This window comes from Lissotriton vulgaris, chromosome 2_1 (genome assembly GCF_964263255.1).
Source record: "Lissotriton vulgaris chromosome 2_1, aLisVul1.2, whole genome shotgun sequence".
NCBI lineage: Eukaryota > Metazoa > Chordata > Amphibia > Caudata > Salamandridae > Lissotriton > Lissotriton vulgaris.
In genome coordinates, this window is record NC_141687.1 from 2,027,283,231 (window position 1) to 2,027,306,897 (window position 23,667).

The 23,667-nt window shown below is 47.6% G+C and overlaps 1 protein-coding gene across 1 annotated transcript in view; it reads right to left on the reverse strand.

The window, feature by feature from the left end:
* The window catches only part of LOC147733678 (transient receptor potential cation channel subfamily M member 7-like), a 1,990,815-nt gene that overhangs the window by 1,665,695 nt on the left and 301,453 nt on the right, over positions 1–23,667 (reverse strand). Inside the window, exon 4 of the mRNA XM_086958252.1 lies at positions 15,251–15,449. Within this exon, the coding sequence (XP_086814378.1) occupies positions 15,251–15,449 (199 nt within the window). The remainder of the gene's footprint in view (positions 1–15,250; positions 15,450–23,667) is intronic.

The following is a 23,667-nucleotide window of genomic DNA, read 5'->3' on the forward strand; positions in this document are numbered from 1 at the left end:
ACACACAGAGCCCCACACACACACACACACAGAGCCCCCCACACACACACAGAGCCCCACACACACACAGAGCCCCACACACACAGCCCCACACACACACACACAGCCCCACACACACACACACACAGCCCCCCACACACACACACAGCCCCACACACACACACAGCCCCACACACACACACACAGCCCCACACACACACAGCCCCACACACACACAGCCCACACAGGTCCGTAGCCCCGGCCGTGTCCTCTGAATCACCCCCGCTTCTGGTGCACTGCTGTCAGCCCTCTGTGTCGCCGGTAGTCGTGGATGCCCGCTGCTGCTGCCGGTAGGTGTGCTGCGCTCCTGCAATGGATTGTCGGCTGGTTCACAGGTCGTGCCTGGAAGGAAAGGGGCTGTGCCAGGGGTTGCAGCAAGCATTTGACGTTGGTCTGTGCGTGGCACTCACTCCAGGCAGAGAGATGCTGGCCCTGCGGCCACTGACAGTCTGTGGGTGCACAGAGTGTTTGCTTGGAGCGGGGTGGGGAGGTTGTGGACATATTGGGACACCACTGTTAGCATTTTACATGTGCACCTTGTGCCAAGAGAGTGGCCAGGCAGCCCTTGGTCCATCAAGGACGTCCTCTCTGCCACCGAGCACCCCGCATCCCTCGTGCCATATCTGCCCTCTTAGCCATCGTCCAGATGACATACGCTCTCCTCCCCACACAGACGAGTTAAGGAGGGGGTGCTGGATTTTTATCGGTTTTATTATCCCAGTGTCTAGCAGCCACTTTCTGCATCAGTGTGAACATCGCCCTTTCTGATCTGGTACCGCACCTGGGCTCTCGTGGGCATTTTATGCAAACATCCTCCGCACATTTAAGCCCCTGACTGAAAAGTGCAACTACACCAGAGACCATGTGCACTCTGAATCCTAGCAGGGCAATCTTATGGGGCAGGCTGCGGGCTTTGTTGTACTACCCAATGTTCTTAATGCGCCCGTTCAGCTGAGTGCCCATATTACCCAGTGAATTTGAGCCTAACTCCTATGTCTAATGATGCCCCTACCCTACTGATGCTGTGATGTCATAACCACTGCTTAGTCACATATTTTGGGCGTATATCCTACCAGGGTGCTGGGGGCGTAGGTCTAGTGGAGGGGCTGATAGTCCTTCTGAGGTGAGGTTTGAGAGGTGGGAGAGACGCCCCCTTGGCCCCGCCTTGGAGAACATCCAGGGGTGAGAAAGGAGACGCATCCTAAAGCTCGCAGGGAGCCAAGGAAGATCTGGAATTTGCTTTGTAGTTCATCTCAGCTGAGGTGTGAAGGGATGAGAGCCGAGGGCAGGGGCGTAGCTTCCCTTGGTGCAGTAGGTGCAGTGGCACAGGGGTCAACTGAACCCTGGTTATTGCTGGGGTTCTCAGTTCAAACAGGGGCCTATTACCTTCTATGCACTAGGACCCATGGCAGATAGAGTCGTTGCCCAGAGAAACCCAAGGGCGAGCAGTGGGGGCAGCGGGATGGCCCAGTATGAGCTTTAGGGGGATTGGAGGGTTGTACTCAAGAGTGAGCAGGGACTCTATTCTGGGGTGCGAAGTGAAGGAAAGACCCTCATGAGACCCCAGCGGTGCTGTTTCAGGGGCCGAAACGCAGTCGTCCTCAGATACATTTAGGGGTGGGTAGGGTTCTGCATTCAGGGTGGAGGTGTGAGGGGATGGGAGGGCCGCCACCACCATCGCTCAGGGGCGAGCAGGGCTCTGTCTGCACCTGGTGCTGAGGTGTGAGGGAGAGAGGAGGTCCCTAGTGCTACCCCAGAGACACCCAGAAGCCAGCAGACGAGGTTTGTGCTGAAGTGTGAGTGGACTGTACCTACCGTAGGCAGTATGCATGTTTAAATCCAGTGCTACGGTGTGCCATGGGCAGGGAGATGGCAGATCTCCGGCTCCAGGATTCATCCTGTTCCACTGCCGCTGACGGCAGGAAGATGCTGCCCATTAATATTTAAAAGGGGCAGTTTTTTTCAATTGAGCTGCTCAGCTCGTCATTTTCCAAGTGCCAGGGCTTCTTGAAGCACCAAACTCGGTGTTTTGACGTTTGTTAAACTGCCCGTTCTTCGGCGCTGGTAGGCATGAGTGTTTACGCTCTTTGGAGGTCCATCTTGGCGTGTGTCGTGCTCTGACTGGAGATTTGGCCGGTGAGTCGCACAGACACTCTGAAGCGATTGGTATTTGCAGCATAACCTTGCAGAATGTCGGGGTACAGAGTAGTGTTAGCAAACAAATATCCAACAAAACACCAGGTTTAATTTGTTGTTAACATAGCCTGCTAAGCGCAGACTCTCCTAAGATAAAAATGCGTGTGAAGAACAAAATAAAGGCGTGGTTGTCATGCTTGAAGATAAAGCTTATGCAAAAGAAACAATTGATGGACGGAATGCAGGGCAATGCATACATTCAACACCAGTGACAAGGATCTGGGTTTAATCCATCATTCCTTTGCTCACCACACCACCCCAGTTTGGACCAAGCCATATGCAAATCAGTCTTGATATTGTTCCTTGTGGGAACAGTCCAGCCCGAACTGCCAAGCTAGGTCCTCCCTAGACCGGAAACTAGCATCCTGGGACCAGTTTCAGGGCATCACCCTTCATCAGCCAGGCTAACTTGAATCCAGTGGTGTAGTGAGCACGGGACACACGTCTGCTTGTTTCAGGTCCTGGAAGGACCTGCCTTGGCAGTTCGGCCTGGCCTGTTCCCACAAGGAACAGGGTCAAGACTGATTTGCATATGGCTGGGTTCAAACTGGGGTGGTGTGGTAAGCAAAAGAATGAGGGATTAAACCCAGATCCTTGTGACTGGGGCTGAATTTCTACATTGTCCAGCATTCCGTCCATCAATTGCTTCTTTCGCATACAGATAAAGCTTGGCATTCCGCGTTGAGATGAAATGTTGGCAAAGTAAACAAGGTCGACAACCAAAAGTGAAAGAATGCTAAAGCAAACTCAATCCCCCTAAAAGAAAGCCCAAACCCAACCAAACATCTTACCAAAAGAAGCCCAACTGCCGATAAACATCAAAAATTGCAACAAAAGGCTAAAAATAATACAAGAAATGGGACATGATGGGGCAGTAACACAACTGTGGCACTAAGAGGCAGTGGGAGGAAGAATGCTATATTTAAATCTAAGCAACTAGGGCGCTGAAGCTGAACACCGTAACAGAGCAGGAAACCAAGAAAAAAATAGTCATCCAAAGAACAGATAAATAACCATAGAGGAATGAGACACTACTAAGTCCCTGTTCTGTGGGAGGAACAGAAGAGAGAAAGGAGGGACAAAGAGGCAGGACTGACCACTATCAAGCAAGGATTTTTAAAGGACACTGACATACATGAGAAATAACTGGCAAGAAGGGGGATGGACTTGTAGCCCACAGACTGATTACAGCAGGTCTCAAATGGACAGCACATGTGCTGTCTAGCTCGACCTAAAAAAACAAAAAGAGGGCTACGGCATCTTTTTTGTTTTAAAAAATAAAACAACGATTCAACAGCAAACTGCAGCTGCCCGCTCTCCTGATACATAAATAAATGATTAAATGGCTACATGAAAAAACAAACAGGGTGTTGAGGTGTGGAATGAGAGAGCAACATGGAAAGAGTGCATGGAGCAGGGAAACAAAACAGTGGGGAGCGTGTTTGAAATAAAAAACAGGCATACCAAAGGAATGCTGCAGTAAAATAAAGTGAAGTAGTTCATTGAAAGTAAGCAGTGAAAGGATACAAGTCATCCAATCAAAAGTCTGGTAAAGGAGCTATTCTCCAGGGAAATGGCAAACACAAGAAACGGAAGGAAAACAATCAAATAAAAAGCAAGCAAATGAGACTGACAAGAATGTCAAACAATGATAAGCAACTGGCTGACCCATAATCCACTATACCTATTGGTATTGGACACAATAGGTATTCTACAACATTGTCTGTAGACAAGACATAAAAGTATTTCTCTGACAAGACTTGGAGGATACCATTTATCTAAGCAGAAGGATGTTAAACAAGCTTTGTTAGAGGGGATGGAGAAACGCAAGGAGAGAAAGAATCATCATCAAATAAAATGCAAAGAAACAAGACTGACAGGAAAGAGAATCAGTGCTTATTACAGACTCGAAGTCCCCTATAAGTTTTGATGTTTTTTAAACAGCTGTCTCTAGGCACGACTTAATAATAGAGGTAAGTACAGGCATCCCTGTCTGGTGCACCAAAACAGCAGAAGCAGTATCAGGCTAATAACATGCCTCAGATACTGCCCAAATTGATACATGCCAAAGACTTTGGCTAAACCCTATAGACACCTCATTGCCCTCCAGGCAGTAAAGGTATAACAATCATCCTTGAGGAGTGGTGAATATAAATCGATGTCCCTTGTCCCTTCCATAATATGTTACAAGGGGAAGGGCTGGTTTTGTGATGACAATGGGACCTGCCAGAGAGTGGACAGTTTGTTAGTAAGCTGTCTGTAACCTGTCCCTTCGATTGAGCACACTCAAGGAAATATATGGATTGGTAAATTAAAGTCTTATGATATAACAACTGAATATAAAAGTTATGAAGCAAAATGGTTATGAAAATGACAAATATAGAAGCAATAGTAAGCACACAGAAAGTGAATAGAATGAAGAAACTAAACCTTATATTAATACGAATATATTTCCTACAAAATTTAGCCCTAATTATTCATAGCTAGTTTATCTGTCATTAGCAGAAATTAAATACAGAATTCACACACACTTGCAACCAAAGCTTGTGCTAGAGTAGATCTATGGTGAATTAACAATGCTTCTATCTAGATGGATCAGCCCTTTCTGCTCACAGAAAAATTATGATGCTCTATTAATATCATTTCACACTGGGATTTGTGAGAAGAGACTCTTGTGATGATGACCTGGGGTGTGAATAGTTACGTTAGAAAATGTGTAAGAAATGCACTTGCATACAGGTCTTATCTAAGCCTAGATGGTGAACTCCGCTCCACTTGCAGAGTTTGTGGCGTTTTCTGCACTCCGCATTACGTGGAGCTCCTGGAGTTTTTTCCCAGTTCGCGATCGTCAATGTCCTCGCAAGACTTTTCTTTGTTCGCGATTGTCAACATCAAGTTGGCGAGTGCGAGCATGGAAAATAAATCTCCCGGCAAGATTTCTTAATGGGGGGGGGGGGGGGGGGGGGGGGGGTGGCAAGGTTTCTAATTGCAATTTGTCGTGTATGCTCACAACTGCTCGCCTTGAAAAACTGCCCGTTCACGTTAAGAAAGCTGCCACTCAAGTAAAAATCTACTCCGCAGCAGAAAGGAAAGCAGTGCCCACTTGCTCTGTGCATGGTGCAGTTTGCGATGATTGCATAGTGCGGACTAGCATCCGGCACTGAAAATCACAGCAAACTGCATTTTTCGATCGCACTCCGCCGCTTGCGGAGGTCCACGTAAAGCGGCGAATGTTTTTTTCACTTCGCGGAGTTACGCTACACGAAACTTCGCCCAGGGTTAGTCTGATCAACAGAATGTCACTAGTGGGCATACCTAACATAAATGTGAGGTATACAGATGGAACCTAGGTGAGCTAATAATATATCATAAACATAACATCCTAACAGCATCTATTGCAAGAGGCAAAAGACAGCTTACACGTCCAAACTTGAAAGTTATAAATCAGAAGTCATACAGACCTTGGCTATAGAAAGAACAAGGTGCACACACCAACCATGGGATGACAGCGAACCATATAAGATGTATATACAGAAGCATGGGAGAGCCGTGGCCCAGAATAGTAGAACTAACTCAATAACCTGGAGCATCAATTCGACAGAATCCATCGTGTCCCTGCTGGAATCCACCATTCACAGTTTGGGCCTGGACCTGACTTGGAATTCACATTGAATTCCTCTGGCATTGAAGGGAGGGGGTATTCTGACTTCCACAGTGGGGCAGAGTTGCTGGGACTGGAGCCCCTTCCGCTACTGCTGACACATGGGGAAGACCAACAGGAACCTGAACCCACAGCCACGACTCGGGCGGATTGGGAGGAGTCCAGCCCAACAGAGCTCAGCAGCTTATCGCAGCGGGACCTTGAAGCTAGGCCAATGCTACAGGACATTCTACAAGCTATAGCGGCCTCCAGGACAGCTGTTGAAACCAAGCTCGAAACTCTTAGGGAAGATATGGGGCTCTTGAGGGCGGACCATCACCGCTTGGCGGAACGGGTCAGCACAACTGAGATTGAAATGGCAGAGCTCAGATTGACACCAACATCTTCAGTGGACAGCTTGACAACTCTGGAGGCACAAGTCTGCATGCTCGAACTGAGGGTCAAAGATGCAGAAAATAGGTCCTGCCGCAACAACATATGAATAATTGGTCTCCTGGAAAAAGTCAAAGGCAGCAACATGGTGGAATATCTGGAGAAACGAATTCGGGAGGAGGTGGCGGAGGAAGGTCTGTCCCTCTACTATGCACTGGAGCAAGCCCATAAAGTCCCTGCAAGGTCCCCCCCTCAGGGAGGCACGCAGCGCCCGGTGGTGGTGCGAGTGTCATTCTACAAGGATCTTGATCAGGTGCCCCGGCAGGCCCGACAAAGGCCAGTTAGTGGTTGATAGCAGCAACGTCAGGATCTTTCCAGATTTCTCAAGGGAGGTCCAACTGCAGCGTTTGTCCTTTCGGCGGCAAAAAAAAGTTGCGCACCTTTGAGATCCAATATGTGATGCTTTTTCCGGTACGTCTCTGGGTGGTGACTTCGACTGGCGCTCGATTCTTTAATTCACCACAGAAGGTGTGGGACTGGATTGACCAACAGGCCCCCCAGAATTCTGATTCAGATTGCACAGGAGCTATGAACAAGGCGGAATGACGCACAACGAGGATGACGGAATAGGCCCCTGGCGGCCCTCTCCTACGCTGAGACAGCAGGAACAAGATCAAGTTATAGCGGCGATCACTCCATTGAGCTCCTCTGGAACAGGCAAAACACCTTCACTATCTGGAGATGATGCTGAAGTCTTGGATTCTGATTATAGTTCCGATACGATGGGGGGACCTAGCCAGGAAATGCAGACAGACTCCCAGAAATGCAGACGAGACGATCTGATTGCTGTCCATCACTGATAGTATTATGGGTGACAATAGGGGGGGGGGGGGGGGGGGGAGGGGGCTGGGCGAGGATGTGATATAGATTCATATGAGTGAAATGCCCTGAGATGTGAACAGATAGCTGAATGGAGCCCTCGGGATTGGGACAATTAGTACTTGTACCATTCACTGGATGGGTGAGAGACTTAAGGGGCTGTGGGGATGGATTAAGCTGGTGCATTAGAATCCTGCAAGATCCCGATGGGTATTCTACTGTTGCACTGTTTACATAAGTTTGGATGAGGGGGGTTTGCTCACTTGTCCTGGGGCGGGGAGTTGTATTTTTTAGGGTTAATGGTTAAGGGTACTGCAGATGACATATGCCAGGGGCTCTCATTCTGGAGCAAGTTGGAGTGCTCCCACCTCCCTGGGCAGACAGCACACATTTGGGGGGTGGCACTCGGGCCTCCTTTGAAAAATATCAATGGATGACCTCCAAACCTACAAACTTCTTACATGGAACATTAGGGGGATGCACACCATGTCCAAGCATTATAAAATATTCTCATATGCGAATAGACGTGGAGAGCACATTGCTTTATTGGAAAAAAAAAAAACATTTGCTGGCTAATGAAGAGGTGGCACTCCAGCGCAGATAGCAGTTCAGGAGTATTCTATGTCGTACTCGGCATTCGCTAGAGAAGTGCTGGTCTGGATTAGGGCTGGGGTCCCCTGTCAACACCAGGAGACTTGATAGACCCAGAGGGCCATTTTGTGGTATTCACCAGTGGACTGGATGGCCAAGACGAGGCAATAGTTAGCGTCTATGGACCCAACATAGACCCTTCCTATATAATCTCTTGTCCAACTTGGTGACCTACCTACCTCATTCCATAACACATGCGGGGACTTTAATTGTATAGCTGACCCCTCGATGGACTCCTCACACCCCCTGCTTAGGGAGACGCCAGTACATTGCATGGCGATGCCGGTGTACTGATTGGCAGAGCAGATGAGCACCGATTAGACTCCTGGCAACACGTACAACTTATTGATAGGGACTATTCTCATTTTTTCCTGTACATGACCTTCATTTAAGATTGGACACCTTCCTCTGTTCCCCGGATATCCATGCCCTGACCCATACTGTAGTATACCCGACACGTATGGTGTTCGATCATAACCCAGCCCTCTTGCAGCTGTGGTGGGTGATCCCACGCCAATGTATACCTTGGTGGCTTAGACCGGAGGGGCTGGAGAATCAGGTATTTCTTGAAGATATCAGAGGGCATCTTGAAGTATTTAATTGAGAGTGCCGATATGACCTCATCCAGGCTGACTGGATGGGATGCCTTTCAAGCAGTAATCGGGGGTAGATGCATAGCCACTTCCCTAGGAGTCCAATGCACCCTAGAGACAGAATTGGAGAAAGCGGACCAGGAACTAAAGGTCCTTAGAAAGATTGAGACGAGGCACCCTGAGATGGGCCAAGCCCTGCTGAATGCCAAAGAGGAGGTGGCCACATGGGTTGAACTGCTGCGGTCTTTTGATAAAAAAAAATATGGACCGGACCCATGCAGAAAGAGACAGAGCGGGCTCCCTGCTCGCTTGGCTGGCAATCCGACCCAGAGGTGCTCCCCAATACTGGAAACAGGGGACGGTGAGGGGCATTGGGTATACTGGCAGGATGAGATCAACCAGAGGTTCATGGGGTTCTACACTACCCTGCACAGGAGTATGACAAGACCAGGGACGGAGATGATCTGGGGCTTGCCCGTACCACAAGGGAGGAGCTGATAGTTCCTCTACTTAAACTAGGTAAATCCCCTCTAGATTTAAGGGCCTACAGGCCCCTGTCCACGCTTAATCTAGATTTAAAAATACTTTGCAAAATATTAGCATTGAGGCTCTTGACATTTATGACTGCCCTCGTCCACCCGGATCAGGCGGGGTTCATACCAGGCCAAAGTATGCCACTCAACATATGTCGCTTCCTGACGATAATGGACACTCAGGACCGGGAGGGAGGGGTGGGGTCAGTCTTCACGATAGACATAGCTAAGGCCTTCGATAGCCCTGATTGGGAGTTTCTATTTGCAGTCATGAAACGCATGAAGCTGGCAACGGGATTCCTGAGATGGGTCAGGCTGCTATATATGAATCCCCTGGCACGAGTCCTGACTAGTTACACAATCGCTGAACAGTATAAGGAGGATCGGGGTACGATACAGGGGTGCCTCCTCTCTCCATTGTGGTTTGCCCTGGCCATGGAGCCAATAGCCTGCCTCGCCAGAATGGGTGATCAATACGGTGGCATACAGTTAGAGTGACATATCCACAATATAGCACTGTATGGTGATGACTTATTGTTCCTAGATGATACTGGAACATTTACACCAGATCTAGATGTGCTGTTAAGAATTTTATGGAAAGTGGGGGGAATTCCGCCAGATAGTGCTGGCGAGGTACAAGTGGTGAGACGATTCTGGAGGCGATGCCTCCAAAGAACACACAGACAAATCCCATAGTCTCCAGGCCTATCAATGACCGTGCTGAAGATACTACCACATGGAGGACAATGGGAGGGCATTAGTGACTGGACACAAGCGGGGGTGACCCGACTGGTGGACCTTTACAGGGACAGGGAACTCCTTCACTTCAAGGACTTTAGAGAAGGACTAGACCTCCCCCATGGCCATTTATTATTCTACAGGGGGGTGACAGCGGCCATGCAGGGGCATTGGAGGGCGGGAACCTCAGAACCTACCCAACATCACACTTGCAGATGCATTGGCTATGCTGGAGGCAGAATTAAAGCAGCTACATGTCTCTACAGGGCGATGAGCAAGGATGCCCTGCAACCACTGACTGAGCTGAGGGACCAACATTTCACAACTATTGGGAGGATGTCACAAACACACTTGAGGCAACCATAGAGCGGTTGGTTCCTCGCACACCTGCCAGCTCCGGAGCCTGTTCCCTCACAACTCCAAACCATGGGTCACTAGCGTGTTCTAGGACGTGGCTTTTATCATGGCTAAGCGTGAAAGAATAAGGCACTGGATATCACCCGAAGGACCTTAATTATCACTGTGGAAAATGAAGCACGAAAAATGGGCGGGATGAGAGGAAAGGGTCTTCCTCAGGAACGCCGACAGGGGATAAGCTCCGTCGAAAGGGCCAGGGCCTGGGAGCCACTAGTGGATACCCTGAAAGACCCAGAATCAGGGGAATACACACCGCTGGTGTGATCCCTATCAGGGAGTCTGACACTACATGACTCAGGGGAGGGGAGCCCTGAGGTGCACCGGAGGAGGCTGGGAGTAAATATTTGCCGGCAAGTTGAGGTGGGGGAGGCTCATGACTAGGGGACCACTCTGGCTCGGAGTGGGAATTGTCCTGTTTATGTCCCTAAGACACAGCAATGCTCTGCAGAAGAAGCAGGTGCTGAGGGTAGTTTGCAATACAGATGTTATGATTTAACATTGAGGCTACATGTTAGAATACACGATTTTCTTCAGTACTATTCAATATTATTTGGAAAGATTATCTGTACCAATGTATGTAATGCACAACTGTTAAACATAATAAAATATGTTTAAAAGCAACTAGGAAAACAATTAACTAAAAAGGTTTCTTAGTGAAGCCTGCCCTAGTTGAGTATCTACCAGAGTGTCTGATTCCAGACAATAAAGGCAAGCAAAATTTATGTGCCAATTGCCATGTTGCTGCCTTACAAATCTCGGTGTTTGGTAAATTTCTGAGTAGAGCAGCAGTGGCAGCCTTGCCCCTTATAGAATGAGCACTTGGTCTACAAGGAAGGCACTTATTGGCTAACTAGTAAGCAAGAAGTATGCAGAAGACTGTCCACCTAGAAATAGATTGCCTTGAAAAAGGTAAACCAGTGTGGCTTGGACCATAGTTAATAAACAAGTGGTCAGATTGTCTGATCTCCTCGTTTTTGAGATGGTAAAACTCAAGAACGCTATTCAGATCTCAAGAGTGTGAAGCCCTTTCTGCTGGCGTGGAAAGGTTGGAAACATTTTTTAGGAGTATAATGGTCTGATTGATACGGAAATCAGAAATAATCTTTGGCAGAAAACTAGAATGTGTTCTCATGACCACCTGTTTCCATGAAGATTCTTTAGAGCAAAGAGCCAGGATTACGCGGTCTCTGCGCACTGAAGTGATAGCAACTTGGAAAGTGGCCTTCCAAGTAAGGTGTTGTAAAGACGCTTTGCATGTGGGTTCAAAATGGGACCCATTAACTTGGAGAGAACCACATTAAGCTCTCATGGGGGAGAAGGTGACCTTACAGGAGGGATAGGAAGTCTTTAACTTTATGTATTTAAAATAAAGAAGCCTGTGTGGGACACTTTATGTAGGCAGTAATGACCACAAGGTGTATCTTTATGGATGTAAACTGCAGGCTTGACTTCGCTAGGTGCAAAAATTATGGTAAGATCATATTTTCTTGACCGAGGATAAGATGATGATCATTCTGGGTACACCATAAATAGAACCGCTTCTATTTGAAAGTGTATGATTTCCTGGTAGAAGGCCTTCTAGATTCTTTCAAGATGTCCATGCAGTCTTGTGAGAGGCCTAAGTGTCCACATTGTAGGAATTCATGAGTCATGCTGTCAAGCTCAGAGAGGAAAGGTAAGGGTGATCAATCTTCCCTCCTAGTTTGTAGAGGAGAACCAGTCTGAATGTCAACTGTGTGGTCTTTTAGACAGGCGGAGGAGATCCGGGTACCACCGTTGGCAAGGCTACTCCAGAGTGATCAGGATCATCTTGGTCCTGGCTCTGTAAACTTTGTTGATGACCCTCTGGATCAGGGGAATGGGAAAAAATGCGTACAGAAAGGTCTCTGATCAGTTGAGCAAAGGGCATTCCCTTTCGATCCTGGTTGGGAGAATCTGGGTGTGAAGGCACAGCAATTTTGGGTTTGTTTCATCTGAAAACGGGTTGAATTGCAGCAATCCCCATTGTTGAAAAATGTCTTGTGTGACTTCTTCATTTAGAATCCAGATTTGAGCTTCGGCGAAGTTGCAACAGAGTCTGCATGAACATTTAGTGTGCCTGGTAGGTGCATAGCTTATATGGTCAGGTATTTGGCAAGTAGCCACTTCATACGGTTTGTGGCTCCAGAGACAGGGGACATGACCGGGTTCCTCCCTGCTTGTTCATATAGTTCACTTTGGTCGTATTGTCTGTCTGTACCAGGAGGGAGCGTGTCAGTATGGACAGATTAAAAAAACATGAGTGCGAGATGGACTGCCCTCAGTTCCAACATGTTGATATGGTATAGTTTCTCTTTGTTCAACCACAGACCTTGAACTTGTAGAAATACCATGTGGGCTCCCAACTCTGGAGGGAAGCGCCCTTAATAAAAGTGTGTGTGGGAAGTTCCGGTTATAAAGCAACTCCAATATTTAGCTGAATTATCTCCAGCCACCAATATAGTGATTTCTTGGCCATCTGTGAGAGAACCACTCTGGTCCCAAAGGCCCGAGAACGGAGCAGTGGTCTCCGTTCTCGGGCCTTTGGGACAACAGAGTGTTACAGTGTTTGCTGGAGCAGTCACATGTGTAGCCTAATATTGGGAACAATATAGATGCAAGATGTCATTCAACCTACGAGAGAGGCTACTTGCCTGGCCGATAGATATGGATTGTGTAGGAGAGTGAGACATTTCTGGTTGATTGAGGATGACCTCTCCTCCGAAGGATACACTTGCATTTTTTGTACCCAGGATTGCTCCCAGGTAATGTATGGTTTGAGTAGCAATTAGTATGGATTTCTTGACATTGACTTGTAGGCCTAATTGTTGCAGAGCTTTCGCGCATATCTGGAGAGGGGAGGAAGTTTTGATTAGTCAGTCGTTTAAGTATGGGTGGACAAAGATTTTTCTCCTCCGCAAGTATGCAGCTGCCACTGCAATGCACTTGGACAACGTACGAGGTGCTGATTGGAGTTCGAAGGGAAGGACCTTGTATTGGTAGCATGTGGATGCTACTTTGAAGCACAGGAACATTGTGTTTCATGATAGGAATGTGGAAGTGAGCATCCTGAAAGCACACATCTCGTCCCCTTAGTGGAGCTGGGGATAGATCTAGAGGAGGTGCAAGCATTCTGAACTTTTCCTTGCAGATAAACTTGTTAAAAAGTTGTAAAGTCTATTCTGGGTCTCTACTCCCAATTTGGATCTTTTTTCTGAACCAGAAAATAGTGTGAGTGAATTCCTATCCCTTGCTGGGAGGCTGGAACTTCTTCGAAAGCGTTTTTCTGGAGTAGTGTGTTGACTTCTTTTTGTAGCAAGACATGTTGATAGCTGGACATTTTCCTTAATAGAATGGCAAAAGGAGTGGTCTTGAACCTGATGGAGTAACCATTCTGCACAATATTCAAGACCATCTGTAATCCTGTGCTGCTCCGCCACCCGCCCACTGGAGTGGGACACAGAGGAAGGGGAAGCAAGTGTTCATTGCTTTGCTGGAATTTGGAGGTTTAAGCCAATGGGTAAGGAGCCCCTCTTCCTGGAGCTGGTCTGCGGGAAAGATAATGCACGCTTGCTTGGTATTATTGTCGATTTGACCAGTGAGGGGTTTGAACCCTCTGCTGATAGGACCAACGGTCATAGGGGCAGAACCTGTAGCAGAATTCTTTGCATTTTTCAAGGCCCACAGTTTTGAGGGTGTCCAGGACCGGCTTCATTTCTGCCATCTCATCATTTGCATGCGTGCCGAATGAGTTGACGGTGAACCGCAAATTTAGTATTCAGTGAAACCTTTAAGGGATAACCAAGAAGAATGCTGTACAAAGGTGCCATGAGAATATCCATGGGCCGCAGGATCAGATGCATCAGCGGCTTCACCAATTACTTGATTAGCCACCAGACCACCTTCTCTTCAAAATCTTGCCTGTCCTCTTTAGGCAACTTCTCAGTGAACCTGAATATTAAGCCACTTTCATAAAAGATGCAGAGGTATTACACATCTTTTTACCCAACAAGTATATTTGTTTGCTGTATTTATCTGTGAGTACTGTGGAAGAGGATGGCCCTGAATGCTACTTCTGGTAGCAGCGACTATTACAGTCAGGTGGTGGATCTAAGCTGAGAAAAAGAGGGTATTGATCAGGGGCCTTGTATTTTTTCAGAATACGTGGCAATGCAGAAACCACAGACAATGGAGACAAAAAAGTGTGCAATGCTGGTTCCAATAAGACGGGGATGAGAGGTAAATTGGGTCTAAACGCTGTCCTGTGATGAAGAGTTTCAAATATCACTGATGCAGACCTTTGCAGGTACATCAATATTAAGTTGTGTTGCCTCTCTGATTAAAACATTGTGAGAAAGTGCCTCTTTTGGCATGGATAGCCCCTACTTTTTGCCTAGTTTTGATATAGTTCCAAATGTAGTGCACAGGGCCCCTGCCAACCAGGTCCACTGTGCCAGTGCTCCTTCCCTAAAAACAAATCGTTAATTGGCACTTCTGCCCCCTGTAAATTCCTAGTAAATGGTACTCTGAGTCCTAGGATCTGAAGAGGGTCACCTGTCACCCCCCTCACTGGGACCATGCCACTGCGCTTGCAGCTTGCCCCTGTGAGGGAGAAAACAACAAAGTCGACATGGCGCCCTGCCTGGGTGCCATGCCAACTAGCACTGACTGAAGGCATAGGTTAGTCACCCCTGTAGCAGGCCTCACAGCCCTAAGGCAGGGTGCACTACACCTTAGTCACTTACAAAGCGGAATGCTGTTGGTGCGCAGCCACACGTCTGTAACAGACATTTGTTTGTGACAGTCCCCCTGCAAGGTACAAACCCTGTTGTTTGCGGGTGGGGTGATGATACATTTCCCTTGCACACTTGTGGAGTCGAGCTCCAGATATGCGTCTGAAGGCGAGAAAAGAAAGGAGGTTACTCCAAAAGACAAACATGGAAAATGGCAGGAAAAATCCAATAGGATAGGGTGACAATGACATATGTGGGTTTTCAATAGACTTCTGAAATCTGAGTCAGCCAAGGAATTCCAGCCGCTGGGTGCAACTCATGAAGGATTGTTCAATGCTGCTATGTTCCGTTTCAAAACAGGTAGAGAGAGAAAATAACCATTTACGTTATTATTCCCATTAATCATATATTTGAACATACCTTTGCTCTGTATGAATGTGAACCACCTTGAAAGTTAATGACACCATAGGCATCTGTTGGACTTTCTTCTGTGTGCTTCTCTACAGACCATTCTTCAATTTCTTGATTTAAATTTTCACCCAGTTTCACATCTGAATATTTCATAGCAACACTTGCAGTAAAACAAGCATGCTGTCTCACAAGACGACCACAACAGCACCTGACAGAAAAGAATATTGCAAATTAGTGTAAGTCTTACATGCTATGTTGCAGTTAAACATTTTAAACAGCCTGGAAAAAGTGATGTTACATATTAAATATTATTCAGAGTTTTCACAATTTCTGATTTAGCATAATCACTTTACATATTTGAAGCAACCAACATGACAGTATACTCCAATCTTTGTGATAGTTATTGTATACTCCGTTTAACCATATGTATTAATTTTACCATTCCTGGTTCTCTTATTTTGTTTACCCTAGTTGCTTTGCGCATTATTCATATCAATCAATCAATCAATACATTTATAGAGCACGCTACACACCCGTGAGGGTCTCAAGGCACTTAAGGGGTGGGGCGGGGGGTTGCTTACTGCTCGAATAGCCAGGTCTTGAGGTGTCTCCTGAAGGTGAGATGGTCCTGGGTCAGTCGTAGGTGAGCCGGGAGGGAGTTCCATGTTTTGGCTGCCAGGTAGGAGAACGACCTTCCTCCGGCGGTGGTTCTGCGGATTCGTGGGACAGTGGCGAGGTTGGCGGAGCGGAGATGGCGGGTGGGGGTGTAGGACGAGAGGCGGCTGTTGAGGTATTTGGGGCCTTTGTCGTGAAGCGCTTTGTGTGTGGGTGAGGAGCCTGAACTTGATCTTGTTGACGGCGAGCCAGTGCAGGTTTCTCAGGTGGGCGGATATGTGGCTGTGGCGGGGGATGTCGAGGATGAGTCGTGCGGAGGCGTTCTGTATGCGCTGTAGTCGTTTCTGAAGTTTGGCTGTGGTTCCTGCGTATAGGGCGTTTCCGTAGTCCAGTCGGCTGGTGACGAGGGCTTGGGTGACGGTCTTTCTGGTTTCGGTGGAGATCCACCGGAAGATTTTTCGGAGCATGCGCAGGGTGTTGAAGCAAGATGATGAGATGACGTTGACTTGCTTGGTCATCGTGGGGGAGGAGTCCAGGATGAATCCCAGGTTGCGTGCGTGGTCCGTGGGTGTTGGTGCAGAGCCCAGCGCTGTGCGCCACCAGGTGTCGTTCCAGGCCGATGGGGATTGTCCGAGAATACGGACCGCCGTCTTGTCTGAGTTCAGTTTCAGGCGATTGAGCTTCATCCATTCTGCGACTTCTTTCATTCCTTCTTGGAGGTTGGTTTTGGCCGTGGCTGGGTTTTTGGTGAGGGAGAGTATCAGTTGGGTGTCGTCAGAGTAGGAGATGATGTTGATGTTGTGTTTGCTTGCGATGGCGGCGAGGGGGCTCATGTAGATATTGAAGAGGGTTGGGCTGAGCGAGGAGCCTTGGGGTACGCCGCTGATGATCTCGGTGGCTTTTGATCGGAAGGGAGGGAGGCGGACTCTCTGGGTTCTGTCAGAGAGGAATGAGGTAATCCAGTCTAGGGCCTTTCCTTGGGTCCCGGTGTGGAAGAGGCGGGTTATTAGGGTGCGATGGCAGACGGTGTCGAAGGCTGCAGAGAGGTCTAGGAGGATGAGAGCGGTTGTTTCTCCGTTGTCCATCAGGGTCCGGATATCTTTTGTGGCTGCGATGAGGGGGGTCTCGGTGCTGTGGTTGGCGCGAAATCCGGACTGGGATGGGTCGAGCAAGTTGTTTGCCTCAAGGAACGCAGTCAGCTGTTTGTTGACGGTCTTCTCGATGACTTTAGCCAGGAAGGGAAGAAGAGAGATGGGGCAGAAGTTCTTGAGGTCTTTCGGGTCCGCTGTAGGTTTCTTTAGGAGGGCGTTGAATTCTGCGTGCTTCCAGCTCTCAGGGAAGGTGGCTGACGTGAAGGATTTGTTTATGACGTTCCGGAGATGGGGTGCGATGATGGTGTCGGCTTTGTTGAAGATATGGTGGGGGCATGGGTCAGAGGGGGAGCCGAAGTGGATGGAGTTCATGACGGTGGTGTCTTCAGTGCTGGTGGGGGTCCAGGCGCTGAGGGTGTTAGTGGGGGTTGTTGGTTTGGTGACTGGTGGTGGAGTCTGGGGTCCGAAGCTGTTGTGTACATCTAGGATCTTTCGGTGGAAGAACGTTGCGAGGGAGTTGCAGAGGTCTTGCGACGGTGTGATGTGGTTGTTGCTGGCGCTGGGTTGGAGAGCTCTTTGACGATGTTGAAGAGTTCCATGCTGTTGTGGGTGTTGTTGTCCAGCCGCTCTTTGAACGATGTCTTTTTGGTGGTGTGGATCAGCTGGTGTTCGCGAGTGGCTTTGAGGGCTGTCATGTTTTCGGTTGTCCCTTGTTGGCGCCAGGTTTTTTCGAGGGTGCGGCAGGATTTCTTTGAGTCTTTGAGGGCATCTGTGAACCACTGGGTTTTCCTGTTTCCGGTCTTGCCTGGGTGGTTCTTCAGTGGAGCAAGGTCGTCGGCGCATTTGGTGATCCACTGTGCGAGGTTGTGGGCAGCGTCTTTGATGTCGGCGGTGTCGGTTGGCGGGTTCAGTGATGCGAGGAGCTGGTCTGTGGTGATTTTGCTCCAGCATCTGCGGGGGATTTGTTGCGTGAGGTGGTGGGATGTAGTCTTTTTGAAGGTGAAGTGGATGCATCTGTGGTCGGTCCAGTGTAGTCCGGTGGAGTGGCTTAAGGAGACGTGGTTGCTGGCGGTGAAGATGGGGTCAAGCTTGTGGCCAGCGAGGTGGGTGGGGGTGTTCACCAGTTGTTTGAGTCCGAGGTTGGCAAGGTTGTCGAGCAGGGTGGTGGTGTTGTCGTTTTTCTCCAGGTGGAAGTTCAGGTCCCCTAGGAGGATGTATTCTGGTGAGGCTAGGGCGTGCGGGGTGACGAAGTCGGCGATTGTTTCACTGAATTGTGTGCGTGGACCCGGGAGCCTGTAGATGAGCGTTCCTGTGAGGGTGGTCTTGGGGTCGGTGTGAATCTGAAAGTGTAGGTGTTCGGCGGCAGGGAGTGTGTCTTCAGCGTTGGTCGTGATGTTGATGGTGTTTTTGTAGAGGATGGCGATTCCTCCTCCGGTTTGGTTGATGCGGTCCTTCCGGGTGATCTTGTAGCCGTCCGGGATGGCTATGGCGGTGTTGGGGGCCGAGGAAGCGTTCATCCAGGTTTCCGTGAGGAAGGCGACGTCTGGTGCTGTTGTGTCGAGGAGGTCCCAGAGTTCGATGGCGTGCTTGTGGACGGAGCGGGTGTTGAGGAGGATGCACTTGAGGTGGTTGTTGTTGATGTTAGGTCCGGGCGGTAGTCTGCAGGTTCGGATGCAGGTGAATTTGCAGGCTTGACAGGTGAAGGGTCCGTGTGTTCGCCCGATGTTTAGTGCGTTGAGGGCGGCGGTGTCGTATCTCAGTCGAGGTCCTTTGCTCAGTCCGGGGCCAGGGGTTCTGGCATTGGGCGCGGTCCAGGCGCAGACGGGCTCGCCTTAGGCGTGCATTCGGCGCGCCGGCGGCGTGCCCGCTGCGCGGCCTCCATATGAGGGGCTGTGGGAGGGAGGAGCAGCTGGAAGGCGGGAGCGGGGTGGCGAATGGGAACAGCGGGGGGCGGGGGCGCAGGGGGACAGCGGCGGGAAAATGGCACAGAGGTAGGCGGGGAGGAGAAAGGACACAGAAGCAAAAACGGGGGAAGGGGGCTCAAGGGCACAGAAAGCAAAAACGAAGGGAAGGGGGCACAGGGCACAGAAGCAAAAACGACGGAAGTGGGGCTCAAGGGCACAGAAAGCAAAAACAAAGTGAAGGGGGCACAGGGCACAGGGCACAGAAGCAAAAATAGGGAAGGAGCCTCAAGGACACAACACAGCAGTACAGGGGAAAAAGTGAGATGCAGTTGGCAAGGGCTCACGCAGCAACAGGCAGCGGGAGCAGGCTACAGCGTCACCGGAGGTCCGTGTGGCGATTGGGGGGGGGGGGGGGGAGGCGACCTACCTGTGGACAGGTCAAGTGTTCCTAGATGCTCGGAGTCTCCTGATTATCTTGTGTACAGCTCTCTAGCGTTGATAGTTGGTGCATGTGTTACGTGATGTCCTATTCAATTCTAATTGGTTATTGCTGGAGGGACTCTCAGAAGTCCTTAGGTCTAGCTATTAGATGCACCATTATAGAAATCTGCCAATTCAGTACAGGGTACCATATCTACCACTTGAATTTGGTAGTGAGGCCAACTATCACTCACTGATTTCAGAAAATCAAATCGATTAGACCAATGAATGTAAACCACCAGAGACCTATATTCTGTGCATTAAACCTCAATATGTAATTTTCTGTACAAGGGTCCATAATAAATTAAAATAGTGCTCTGTGAAATTAAGTTATGATACAGTAAAAGTTTGTACAGTAATATAATAAGAGCGTGTTAGTAAATTAGGCAACAGACAATAATGAGGACAGCTACAGAGCTAATACATATTGGAATCAGTGACAGTTGTAATGATTGGATCAATTATTATTTATCCACAATTCCTAACTGACCAACTTGTGAAATAAACTGTCTTTGTGCCCAAAACGGTGAACGACGTTTCGACCCATACAAGGATTTAAAAGGTCATCAGGATGAAAAACACTTTTGGAGAGTGAGCCTGCCTCATTCTGGATAGCTCTTTCCAATTCAATTCGGATGTACTTGTAAGCTCTGCAAAGTGTTTTTCATTCTGATAATGACCCTTTAAATTCTTCTAGGAGTTGAAATGTGGGAATAATATTTATGAATAATATAGTTGCTCCTTAAAGTAACTTAGTTTACATACCACAAGTTCTACGATGTTGATTTGTTTGTTATGTATCTTTAAATTACAGCATTTGTGAAAGCACTTCAAGCCATGTCGAATGTCGTTTTTCAACTTCTCTGAAACAATAAATGGGTGTCTTTCGGGTATGTGTGTCAGACCTTTTGCTCGCTTTCAAGAAGGAAGATTCCATGACAGTTTGCTATTTGATTTATTCTTAGAAGGCAAACCTTTTCGTTGCTTTCATATTGAGAAGTCTCCCTATTGGACTGTTATCTGATTTTCAAAATAGCCTTGCTCTGCTTTTTGACCGAGCTGTCTTTAAGTAGGGCTCCTCTTTGACTTACATTAGATTCTCCCTTGACTTACAACTTAGTACATATATGCTAATTCATTGAAGCAGTTTCTTGGGAAATTGTTGAAAACATTTTATTTAAGCGTTGGAATGCCCTGAACCCTACAACAGTTCTACCATTGCCAAAGGAGAGGACTGGTGATGAAATAAATTAAAGTGACCATGACTGTATTGTGCACCCATTCAAGAAAAGACATCCTGAATGTACCACATCAATTGGCTGATTTGACTTTACCTGTGGATGGTTCTTGTCGGATACATCAATATGGAACCCTTCCAGCAGCATATAAAGTTTGTACAATAGCATATATTGTGTAAGCATCATACTTGTGTAATGTAACTTCAGCAAAGGTAGCAGAATTGATTGCAATTACAAGAGCATACTACTTAGTCAATGGATTGAGTGTTACAATCTACACAGATAGCCAGTACTATTGGGAGTAGTCCGTGACTAAGGTCAATTAGGGTCACAAAGAAGTTTCTCGAGACCCACTGGCATCCTAATTATCAAGAGCCACCAAGAACAACACTATCACCCTTCGGTAATGCTTTTTCTGGGAGGCACTCTATCTAACCAGAGAATCCCCACTTTTGAATATTACCCCAGGCATCACACAGGATACGGAAAGTCTTCACAGGGACCCCGGTGAGCTAGTGGGTCTGCATCAACCCTGTTCTGCGCCGGATGTGTCACAGGTTTAAATAGTCACCATTCATAAACACTGACATGGGTTGCATTCAGACTCGTCCGCACACACAGATGCCAACCCAAAATCAGATGAACCGTGACCAGTGTACATAACTCTAAGTTGGACTTTTATTAGGTAAAATAGTCCAGAAGAGGGAGGCAGGAGGGTCGTAGAAGAATATGCAGTTAGATGTACTCTGTACCAGAAGGAAAACGCTACTTACCAGTATGCATCTGTTCTTGGCATGTAAAGCTGCAGATTTGTATACTTTGCATAGATCGCCATCTGGTGTTGGGCTCGGATGTTTGCACTTTGTTTTTGTCTTGAAAGAAGTTTTTGAAGTCACAAGATAGGTGACGACTCCTTAGGACGATAGTGCGCATGGGCATCGACTCCATCCTTAGATTGTGTTTGCCATGCAGGGTTAGATGGAGTAGTAAGAAGTAGAAAGAGATGTCCATGTGTAATGTATCGGGAGGCGGGTGGGTGTATACAAATCTGCAGCTCTACATGCCAAGAACAGATGCATACCGGTAAGTAGCATTTTCCGTTCGAGGCATATGAGCTGCAGATTGTATACTTTTTCAATAGACTATACAGCAGATACCTCCTGAGCGGTGGCACCAGTATCTGTTGCAGTGGTTTGAAAAAGTGTTCTTAATACAGCCTGGCCCACAATAGCTTGTTGTTCTGCCTGCACATCAACACAATAGTGTTTTGGGAAGGTATGTGGTGTAGCCCAAGTTGCTGCTTTGCAGATGTCATCTAGGGGAATGTTCCCTAAGAATGCCATGGAAGCCCCTAGTTTGCATGTGGAATGAGCTCTAGGGGGGATGATTAGTGTACATTTGGCTTTGATATAGCATATTTGTATGCATTTCACAATCCAGCTTGCAATTCCTGCCTTTGAGATGGGATTGCCTTTATGAGGTGGGGAGAAAGCCACAAAGAGTTGTTTGGTCTTTCTAAAGGATTTTGTCCTTTCAATGTAGTACAGTATAGCTCTTTTAACGTCTAACATGTGAAGAGCTTGTTCTGCCACTGAGTTTGGTTGAAAGAAAAACACTGGGAGTTCAACAGACTGGTTGAGATGGAAGGCAGATACGACTTTGGGTTAAAAGGTAGAGTTAGTCCCAAGAACCACTTTGTTATGATGGATTTGTAAAAATGGTTCTTGTATGGTTAATGCCTGGAGTTCACCAACTCTCCTGAGAGATGTGATAGCAACCAAAATAGCTACCTTCCAAGTGAGGAACTGTAGTTCGCATGTGTGGAGAGGTTCAAAAGGGGGACCCATGAGTCTGGTAAGGACCACATTTAGGTTCCACACTGGAGAGCGCGGGACTCTGGGTGGAATTATTCTCTTAAGTCCTTCCATAAAAGCTTTGATAGTGGGCACTCGAAACAAAGACAAATGTTGTCTGTTTTGCAGATAGGCTGCTATGGCAGCTAGATGTAGCCTAATAGATGTATATGGTAGGTTACATTGTTGTAGATGCAAGAGGTAGTGGATAACTTTCTGAATAGAAGCATCTAGCGGATTGATTTTTAGGTTTGTGCAATAAACGACAAATCGTTTCCATTTTGCTGCATAGCATGCTCTGGTGGTAGGGCGCCTTGCTTCTTTAATGATATTCATACAGTCTGCCGGAAGATTTAGGTTGCCAAACTCTAAGACATCAGGTGCCAGATTGCAAGGTTGAGTTGATTGGGATCTGGATGTCTTTTCTCTCCATGGTTCTGAGTGAGATGCTTGGGTGAGAAACGTAGTTTTTGATGAGGAACTACTGATAGTTCCAACAGGGTTGTGAACCATGGTTGTCGGGCCCATGTTCGAGCAACTAGGATTGTGGAAATCGCAGAAATTGCAGTTAGCATAAGCTGAAGCCATTTTAGTTGTGGCATCCATTCTGTTAGCCATGTGATTGTTCAGTCTTCACTGTTGCCAGACTTTCTATTCTGCTTATGTCATCAACTGTAGTGAACTCCTTCAGTACTGAGCCAGAGCAATGTATGAGCTAAAAAAGGCCTGTAGTTGCTAGAATGAACCTGTCTAAGAATGTAACTGTCAGGCTGTTCCAACTGATGTAAGCAGTTCTGTCTCCCCTCCCACTCTGCTGACAAAGTAGTTTCGATCTGTCCATGTTAGTCGATAGCTATTCCTGTGTATGCTTCTGCCTTCTATTTGAGTCTCCATGTTTACTGTGCAACAAACTGGGTATAAAAGACCTTTTGTTTCTGTATTCCTGGTACTACCTCATACCGTGCCCGAGGGTGTTGTATTGATGTAGTCCCAGTCATGAATGATTAATAAACGTATTATTTGATGTTCCAGCTTCAGTGTCAATCTCTATTTTGTTGTTTTAAGGACCAGTGGACAGATTACTGTGAACCCCTGCACTGGTGGGCCCCTAAAAAGGCTCATTGCATTTGGACAATGGGTGTAGATACCTGGATGTGAAGGTTGGGCATTTTGGTGTGTGGCTAACAAATCTATTTCTAGGTGGGCCACATGTGAAAGAATGGAAGAAGAACTTGAGGATGAAGT